We start from the raw sequence: 10,615 nt of genomic DNA on the forward strand, positions 1-10,615 counted from the left end.
GCCCCCTTAACTAACAAACAATGGGGAGCTGCTGAGATAAGGAGTTCCAAGGGACCTGAACTCCACTTCCAGCTCTGGCATCTCTTCTTCCCACCAGTCTCACTACTGTCATCATTGTTTTCCACGAGTACCATTCTTTCTCCACACCTCCAGAAAAGTAGGAATGCTCCTACTTCCATACTAACATGGAATTTGGCTTCTCTGCAGAAATCCTAAACCTATGACCATCATCTCTCTCTGCAGAAGCCACCTGAGGACAGGATGGTGATGGAGTTGTTATGAAGACAATAAGCTCATAGCGACTGTTGTTTTTTTAATAATGAGAATACATGCTAGGCCTTCTAATTAGGGGTCTTTTAGAATTAAGATGGGAACTACAGTAGCAGGAGTAGAGGGCATGCCTTATACATCTCCAAAATAAAACTACTGGAATCAAAAGCTGGAACCTTTTATTTTAAAAAGCAGCTAGTCTCTGAGTTGTGTGCCTATTTCAGTAGGAATGAAAAGGCCTCTCATAAACAACAGGATCCTAGCCAGTACGGAACATAGATAATAAAATGATTCAATCCACTCCTGATTATACTCACTTACTTCAGAAATGGGGCAAACTAGATGGCGCTAAAAGAAAAAATGCCTATCTTGTTAGGCAATAATTGTACCAGTAGGATATATTATACTTTTAAAAACTTCACAAGTCTGCAACACCTACTATCTTTTAATGATGTGTTAAGTTTAAGTAAGCTGCATATAGTAGAAGACAGCAGTTTCATATGTTGTCTTCTTTTTCTATTCTTTGTTTAGGAAAATGTTCACATTTACTCATATCTGTACAATTTTATAATACTAAAAAAAAATACATCCAAGTTTTTAGATACTCAACCATACAAAGACACACTTACTTCTTTGTCTGTTTTTAACAAACTTTCACTTCCAGCCCCTGAAGAGGCATTTAAGGCTTGTCCAAGAGGACGTACTACTGCATTTGCAACATCTCGTCCAACACTATCAGGGAAGCTGTGAAGTACACTAGTGTGACCCTGATCATTCTGAATAACCAAATGAAGTGACCGCCACTCAGAGTACATTGTGCCGCTAAAGTACTATCCAAATGGTACCTGAAAAAAAAAAACAGTTATGTGACAGATATGTTTTTGTAAATAAAAAATTTAATTTGTGCTTCATAGCAAGATAAAATAAATCCAGAAGGAACATCATATTATCTCTTTTAAAACTGAGAGCTACAAACCGCAAACAATCAAGTCAATGGAATCTATCTAAATGTTCCAGGCATATCCCCTGAATAATACCTAGATGGAAGGCCAAATGAGGAATAAAAAACTTTAGCTCCACAGATAAAGTGCAACTGTGAGACCACTTAGCAAACTTCTTTACCTCTCAAGTCTCAGTTTTCCTCAAGGTAAAATGGGCATGATAATATTTTGTTCATCTAAAAGAACTATTATAAGGATACAATAACATAGACACATACACACACGCACACATACATATGTATATATAGATATATATATATCTATATATACACACAGATAGACACATACACACACACACACACACAAATGCTGTGAAAAGAGGAAAGATTCCCTCTTCAACAAGAATTACTGAGAAAAATGGAAAGCAGTTTGGCAGCAATTAGGCTAATATCAACATCTCTTATCACACATCAAATACAATTCAAGTGGATACATGATTTTAAAGAAGTCATTCCACCAACAAAAATATTAGAGAACTGAAGAGACTACCATTCAAATCTATGGTTCTGGGAATAATTCCTCACCAGTCAAGTTATATAATACATCACAAAAAACAAAAAAGGCATTTGAGACTACAAAAAAATTAAAAAGCTTTAGCACAAACAAAATCAATGCAATCAAAGCAATAAAACCACTGCTGGGGGTGGGGGAGGCACAGAACTTCAGTTCAAATATTTCTAATATCTTAAGATACAGAGGAAATTGATAAATATATAAATTCATACCTGATAAATATATAATAATAAAATATATAATAAATGATAACTATATAAAACAAGAACCATTCTCCAATGGACAAATTCCCCAATGAGTCAAAGGATTTGAATTGTTTACAAAGGAAGAAATGTAACCATATTTTTTTAAATGCTCCAAATTACTAATAAGACAAATTATTAGTTTGGAGAAGTTATGGTAAAGCTAGGGATGCCAATATGCTGTTGATGGACCTGTGAATTAACCCAACCATTCTGAAAAACAATTTGGATCTTAGAAAAGCTGCTAAACTTTTCAGACCCTTCAACCCAGCAATCCCACTAGGCAGCATACACCCCAGGGGAGATGGGGGGGGAGGGGTGTCATCACAGGTCAAAGGAAAGATCCCATGGAAACTAAAATGTTTATAGCTACACTTTGGGTGTTAGGGAAAAAAAAAATGGAAACAAAATGAGTATCCATCAACTAGGCACAAATTATGGTATACCAATATAATGGAATATTATTGTGCATTAGGTACCTGCTTAATTCAGAGAATTCAGAAAATCTTAGAAACTGATACACAGCAGTGTAATTAAAATAATATGTACATAGACCACAATAGAATAAAGGAAAACACTTATAAAAAAAGAATTCAAGTCAATTCAATGACAAAGCTTGACTCCAAGGGACTGAGGGCAAAACAAAATTTCCCTCCTCTCAGCACAGAGGTTGACTACATGTTTGGAATGAGATATTCATGTCATCTAATTTAGTTAACGTGCCAGTTTGTTTTATTTAACTTTATATCTCTTTATTGGTAAATGAAAGGAATGTTAAAAAAAAAAGGAGTATCAATATAGCAAAGAACTGTAAACAGTAGACGACCACTGACTCCAGCCAGTCTCTAAACAAGTTATTGTACATTAAATGTATTGAAATGTTACTGTGCTTTAAGAAATGATGAATTTTTTTCTTTTTTTTTTAAATTATTTACTTTTAGTTTTCAACATTCACTTCCAAAAGATTTTGACTTTTAAATTTTCTCCCCCTCCTTCTCCTCCCCCCTCCCCAAGACAGCATGCAATCTGATACAGGCTCTACTTACACATTCATATTAAGCATATTTTCCCATCAGTCATGATGTAAAGAAGAATTAAAACTGATGGGAGGAACCACAAGAATGAATCAATGAAACAAAAGGAAAGCAAATAATATGCTTCCATATGCACTCAGACTCCATAGTTCTTTCTCCGGATGCGGACAGCATTTTCTATCATGAATCTTTGGAGTTGTCTTAGATCCTTGTACTGAAGAGCCAAGTCTATCAAAGTCAGTCATCACACAATGTGGCTGTTACTGTGTATAATGTTCTCCAGGTTCTGCTCATTTCACTCAACATTTGTTCACATAAGTCTTTCCAGGTTTTTCTGAAATCTGCCTACTCATCATTTCTTATAGCACAATAGTATTCCATTACATTCATATACCACAACTTGTTCAGCCATTCCCCAACTGATGAGCATCCCCTCAATTTCCAATTCTTTGACACCCCAAAAATAGATGTTATAAATATTTTTGTACAAATAGGTCCTTTTCCCTTTTTTTGGATGTCTTTGAAATACAGACCTAACAGTGGTATTGGTGGATCAAAGGATTTGCACAATTATATAGCTCTTTGGGCATAGTTCCAAATTGCTCTCCAGAACGGTTGCATCAGCTCACAACTCCACCGACAATGCATCAGTGTCCCAATTTTCCCACATCTTCTCCAACATTTATCATAGAAATGATGAATTTTTTTTAAATGGTATAGTAGGAACAATATCCTAACTTCTCCCCTCATGCAGTTAAGGCTAGTTTTTCCTTAAAATATTCCTAGAAAGGGGCAGCTAGGTGGCGCAGTGGACAGAGTACTATCCCTGGAGTCAGGAGGACCCAAGTTCAAATCCAGCCTCAGACACATAACACTTACTAACTGTGTGACTCTGGGTAAGTCACTTAACCCCAACTGCCTCCCCCCCCCCAAAAAAAATGTTACTAGAAACCTGTTTGGCTTAAGGGGCAGCAGGCACAGATGCAGGCCCAGCAGATCCCAGCAGCAATGGCAACTCAGTGTCAGCATAAAAGTAGCTAACATTTCTACAATGCTTTAAGATTTGCAAAGCACTTTCCAAATATTATCTCATTTTATCCTCACAACCATCCTGGGAAGTGGATGCTATTATTATCTCTATTTGACAAATGAGGAAACTGAAGTTGAGAGACATTAAATGACCACCCTACCCACAGTCACAAAGCTATTAAGGGTCTGACATGGGATTTGAACTCTTGTCTTCTTGACTCCAAGTACAATGCTTTTACCCACCATACCACCTATCTGCTGAAGAGTGGATATCAGTACATGAAGTACAAAAGCCAAGCCCACTGTAGCACACTACTTACTGTAATATAAAAAATGGCTGGCCTTTTCACATGGCAGCCAGTGTATCACCCAGTGATCATGGTACAACTCCTCCCCAGGAAAGCTTGGAAGAGCAAAGGATAGCATTGTTAGGGAGGGAGCTTGCTTTTTGGCAACAAGAGGGAGGTAAAAGTGTCTAACCAGCCTCCACGGAAGAAAAAGAACAGTCACTCAGAGGCCTCTCATAAGGTAAAGATTCTGCATTTCACCCCACCCCCTAACACAAGGCTCCCAAGGTATATGTGTATGGTGGGGGGGGGGGTCTTGATTGGTAAACCAGGAAACATTAAGTGAGTAGTGGTACAGGACAATTATTTCTGACCTGTGATAAAGTTTGATAACTATATAGGAAGTGTCATAATTTTTGCTGTAGCCCTGATTTCTCTAATAATGCTGCTGCATATGGTCACCTTTTTACATTGAGAGACCTGCTGTGAACTGTAAAGATCTGGCATCACTCACCACATAGATCTGACTGGTTAGACCTAGGATTTGAGCATTCCTGGGACTTCCCCAGATTTGGTCACTACTTTAGGAAACTGTTAGTTTAATATTCTCTCTTCCTCTTTCAGTGCTGCCTGTATCAGGCTTCTTAAATACTGGAGGTCAAGGTTGACCAGTAGTCATTTAAATGGTAGAAGATCCTCTAGAACAGTGATGTCAAACTCATAAAAACAGGGGCCACTAAATGGTACACAAGAATCTACATAATGAGCTATATTATAACGACTTAGAAATCTACCTGTCTATTTTTTTTATTAATACATCAATACATTAAAATCAGATGGAACTACAATTTAACCTACTTTGGGCCACATTCAGGAGTGTTGTGGGCCATGAGCTGCCCTCAGACCTTTTGTTTGACACCTCTGCTCTAGAAGATAAGGACCTTACCACCAAGGGGTGGAGTATGGTAGGAGCGATATCCTAACCCCTTCTCCCATGTAGGTTTGGCTAGTTTTTCCTTAAAAGGTACTAATACTTGGTTGGCTCAGAGGACTAAAGGCTCACACTGCTGATGTCACTTCCTTATCATTTGGGTACAAAGCAACCATGAGGACCTGGAAGGGTTTCAGATACTTCACAGTTTGAGTGTGACAGGAGCTTTGCTCAGCTGAATCAAATCAAGGGATTCTCAACGATTATCCTTGCTTTACAGCCTTCTCTTGCTGTTGTTAAAAAAATCTTTTGTTAACTGTTGAATAACCTGTGAATGTCTAATTTTGTCTCAATATCAAACCCAAATTACTAGAGGATTAGCCTGAGTCAGGCTCAGCCCAGAACCCATGGGAAGTGTATAATTTCAGACTTCTTAAAAATATATTGGTTAATCTTGCTCAACTACCCTCTACCCCCATCTGACCCCTCTCTCACCCCACCTTTCAATTCTTTATTTGAAGAGATGGACAAAGTGGAGGGAGGGATACATCAGGAAATGAAGGTGATATAAAAACAAAAGATGCAAGTAAAATAAAAACTTTTTAAATGCAACAATAAAACCTTTAAAATACTGTTAAAACTGCTAATAGTGCTATTAAGTGTAAGGGTCTGTTATTATTAAGAGCCCCAAGAAAGCAGCTTCCTAGTCACTCCTCCCTCCAAGAAACAGCTTCAGAGTCCTGTGAGTGGGAGGCTGAGAGGATTGCCATTCTGTGGGAGGTAGAATAATTATAAATTCAGAGCTAGGACAATGTATACTGGTATGTTGACATATCCCTAGAATAGTTCAAAGCTCTCTTCCTAAAAGGAGAATACACCAATAACTCAATAACCACTGGCAGACAGATCAACTGAAACTTGATTCAATTCTACAGTTGTAGAGGGGAACCAGCTAAAAGAATAACTGTGAAAAATATCCAAGAATAGGGAGTTTGAGGATAGGATTCCCTTGACAGAACCATAAGCAGGAGTTGCCTGTTTTGGGTTAAAATGTCATCTTAGTAAAAGAACTTCACTGACTGAACTTTTCATTTCTAGACTTTGTGACCTCTTTTCACCTCTCTTACACCATACTCCACTCTACCCCACCCAGTTCTTAAGGAAGTTCCTTTTAGAACTGTTAGATCTTATCTAAACTGGACTAAGGGGGAAAGGTACTTATGTACATCTAGTCCAGTGAGAAGGCCTCTAGAGAATGTGTCAGTCGATAACTCGTTTCTTAGGATGTAGTTGGAAATATTAGGGAATTGAAAACACAGGCCACAAAGGGCCAAAAGTCAACTGAGTGGGTTTTTTTTGTTTTTGTTTTTGGCTAGGCAATGGGATTAAAATGACTTTCCCTAGGTCACACAGCTAGTAAGTGTTATGAGTCTGAAGCCGAATTTGAACTCAGGTCCTCCTGAATCCAGGGCCAGTGCTCTATCCACTGTGCCACCTACCTGCCCCCAAAATTTATTGTTATTATTATTTGGGTTTGCTTTAGCAGCACTGACATAAGGACATTTTTTTTTTTTTTTTGGTGAGGTAACTGGGGTTAAGTGACTTGCTCAGAATCACACAGCCAGTGAGTATTATGTGTCTGAAGCCAAATTTGAACTCAGGTCCTCCTGACTCCAGGGCTGGCACTTTCTCCACTGTACCACCTAGCTGCCCCCTCAAACTTCATTGTTCTGCTGGTCCCTTGCTTTTCTCACGTCATAAAATTATTATCTGTTTCATGTTTTTAAAAAACAATTAAAATAACACCTATCCTTTTGTCACTCTCAGGAACAAGTACTTCAACTACAAATGGTTTATTACTACTGCTTTACTGGCAAAATTTTAAAATGTCAGTCGACCATATCTGTTTAAAAATAAATGAATAAATAGTATATCTTCTTTCACCAACTTTCCTAGAGATCGTCACAGGAATGACATCCTCTAAGGAGCAAGACAGAAGTAACTTGTGGTTTTACTATCCTCATCTTAGGTACTGCATGACCTCCAATGAATCCCTAGCTGCCCTCCTGATGAAACTGAGAATAGATCAACTGAATATAGCAAATTTTTGTCAAAAGCAACATTATTATCTCTTTCCTTCTTCAGCACAAGTATTTTGTGGGCTAGAGTCAAATCACCAGTCACATTCTTCTCTTACCCTTGCCCTGGACCTGGACCCCTTTCCCAGAAGTTGTTCCCAAGTTGGTACAATAGTAGTTGGAGCTGTCAACATTACTGTTAGTAGGAGGTAAGTGGGGCAGATACCATGGTATTGGATTTTGAAGTGTTGTGTGTGTCTGGGGATGGGAAGGGAAGATTGGTAATGGTGAAGATACTAGTTGGTAAAGCTGGATACAGTTTCACTATAGTGTTACTAAGGGTTTCAGATCACTTCGAAGCATAGTATCTTGATTTCTATCTACTTTTAAAGTATTTTGCAAAACCTCCATTAATTAACAGATACTCAGCTGAAACCAGTAGAGTCAATTTAACACACAATTTTACTGTTTAATGACGCTGTTGAGAGATTCATTCATTAATTCAACCAACACTTCTTAAATACCTACTATTACTACTATGCATAGGACTAAGTGCTGGTGAAAAGCCAAAACCCAAATTAAGAAGTAGTTAACTACCTACCTCAAAAGACTATGAAGATACTGTGAAGTTTATTAATTTTTTTTTTTTGTCGAGGAAATTGGGGTTAAGTGACTTGCCCAGGGCCACACAACTAGTAAGTATCAAGTGTCTGGTCTGAGATCACATTTGAACTCAGGTCCTCCTGACTCCAGGGCTGGTGCTCTATCCACTGCACTACCTAGCTGCACCCGAAGTTTATTAATTTTTAAGCTTTTCAAAAGGAAATGAAGACATTGTAAAATATAACTGTCAACACTAATTTGTTTAATTAAATATGCCATTCACTATACTGAAAATATAACACAGCTCTTACTGTCTATAAACTAAAATCCTAAAGTAGCTTTCAGATTAAGGACACACTTGCTTTTTTCCAGGGAATTCTCCTCTCTGACCCCCTACCCTGCCTCCATTTCTAAATTAACAACAAATCACAATACTTTACACTTTAGATAACTTTATACATTACATATATGTATATAAAATAAAGCAACTTGGACAAAATTACACAGCTGGCAAATGAACTCTGCTCTGTGCTCCTTTTTACACTAAACCACGATGCTGTCACAAATTTTCACATATCTCTCCATTTGATCAAGTCACTGTTTATTCAACTTGTAAGGCACTTTTCTTCTTAGTAGGTCACAGGACCACACCTTTCCTCCTTGTAAAAATACAGATTATAATCTTATATTAATAAGAAATTCACATACTAGTTTTTTAAAAAGATAGAATTAAATTACACTTCATTTTAAATAATATAATTCAGACCCTATTTTCATTATATCCACACTTGTGTACAGATATTCAGACATATTAAAAAAGGGTAAAGTTTCTGTATGCTAAGAATTTTTGAATGTATGATCTTTAAGCTAGCAGTCTAACTCAAAAAACTTTATCTCCTGAATACCCATTATTAGAATTTGCCTGTAATTTTATGAGAATGAAATAATACCAAATTCAAACATTTTCTGCAATAGTTACTGCTTCTTAATTTGAATCATACTAGGCTTACGTTTTTAAAGACTGTAATAATGTAATTTTAGGAAGGAATGTTAGCCATATACAGAAAGTAGCTTATAGGTTTCAATTTTTCTAAATGAAGGAATTCTTGCCAATTTTAAATTCAAATGAAGATCTGATTGAAATATAGCTAAGGCAGCATTTTCTGCCCATATGTAATATGAGGTAATTAATCTCCATTTCTATTTTTCAAAAATGTGGCATAGTAGGAAGAGTGTTACGAGACAAGAGACCTGGGTTCTAGTTCCAGTTCTGCCAGTAATTAGCTGTGTACCAATGAGTAAGTCACTTGCCCTTTGTGGTCCTCACTTTCCTTTTCTGTAAAGCATAGCCTATGGTAACTCCAAGATCCTTTCTAGTTAAAATTCTAATGTAAAAAACTAGGATCTAGGCTGCTAGGTCCCATTCTTGCTCCAGATTTACTAAGTTACTCTCCTGTTTTCTATACCCCTGGAATAATCAAGAGATGCCTCACAAAGATTCTGGCCCACTCAAATTTCCAACAAATTCATCATTAGAGTCTAACTCCTAATCCAGTGCATTTTCTACTATACCACGATACCCCCCTAAATATTTCCTACACATATGAAGATTGTTGGAAGGAGGGGCAAATCACATGTTCCACCCCTCTACATATACCGTTCTAGCTACTTGTTGATCAGAGTAAAGTACAACTAGGAGGAAACAGTAGTATTTAACTACAATCCAGTAGTTCTTCTAGAATTTCAATGTGCTGATAAAAGTTGTTGCTCACAGGCCATGAATATTCAACTTTAATAATTATTATCGATGTGAAGAAGGTAGGCCACTATGTGATAAAATAATTGGGGGGGGGAACGGGCTGAACAGTTAACTCATGAGTTCCCTTCTACTAAGGCATGGAAGACTTGTAATCTGCAACAATAAAATCATGAGCCTTATAAATTGGCTGAACTGAAGATATGCCAAAGTGCTGGATATTTTGAAGTCTGGGGAGTGAAATACATATTTCTTTTTTTTCCCCTAGAACAATGGGAAAGTAAGAGAAGATGAAACTGAGGTCAATGGAAATACGTGTAAACTTTTAAAGTGTCATTTACAGACATAAAGTCCATTTGTTAGTTTAGGAATATACAAATAACATATAGTTTGCTCATAAAATATTTCATATATTTTAAAGGCAAGGACAATAGTTACAAATCAAATTACTTTTAAATGTTTGAATTTTTGTTACAAACAGAGCTTTAAAGAAACTACATCTCTTAGCATTTGTCAGTTTATGAGGAGGCAAAAAAAAAATAACAGAACAAATGATCAACAATTGAAGAAAGCTGGATTTTTTGGACTTAGTACTTTCCAGTATTAAGTGGATACAGAAAAAAATCATTTCCAGAAAAGGATCTGACAAAAGAGGGGGAGTAAACCATTCCACACTTATTTAATAACTTTTCTACATGAAACTTCATCTCATTTCCTGGGTTATAACTATATATAGTTTTTGTTTCTCAGGATGCTTTTATCTACTTTAAGGACTTCTGAAATTGACATTTACTTGAATTGAGAAGATCTCTCTCTCTCTCTCTCACACACACACACACACACACACACACACACACACACACACACACAC

General features: G+C 36.9%; 1 protein-coding gene across 2 annotated transcripts in view; it reads right to left on the minus strand.

The window, feature by feature from the left end:
• Positions 1-10,615, minus strand: part of RALGAPB (Ral GTPase activating protein non-catalytic beta subunit) — a 96,511-nt gene that overhangs the window by 76,776 nt on the left and 9,120 nt on the right. For both annotated transcript variants that reach the window (XM_027867107.1, XM_027867106.1), the window contains exon 2: positions 900-1,115. In XM_027867107.1, the coding sequence (XP_027722908.1) occupies positions 900-1,085 (186 nt within the window). In that variant the 5' untranslated portion in view covers positions 1,086-1,115. The remainder of the gene's footprint in view (positions 1-899; positions 1,116-10,615) is intronic.

This window comes from Vombatus ursinus, unplaced genomic scaffold (genome assembly GCF_900497805.2).
Source record: "Vombatus ursinus unplaced genomic scaffold, bare-nosed wombat genome assembly UNPS02014785.1, whole genome shotgun sequence".
Classification (NCBI taxonomy): domain Eukaryota; kingdom Metazoa; phylum Chordata; class Mammalia; order Diprotodontia; family Vombatidae; genus Vombatus; species Vombatus ursinus.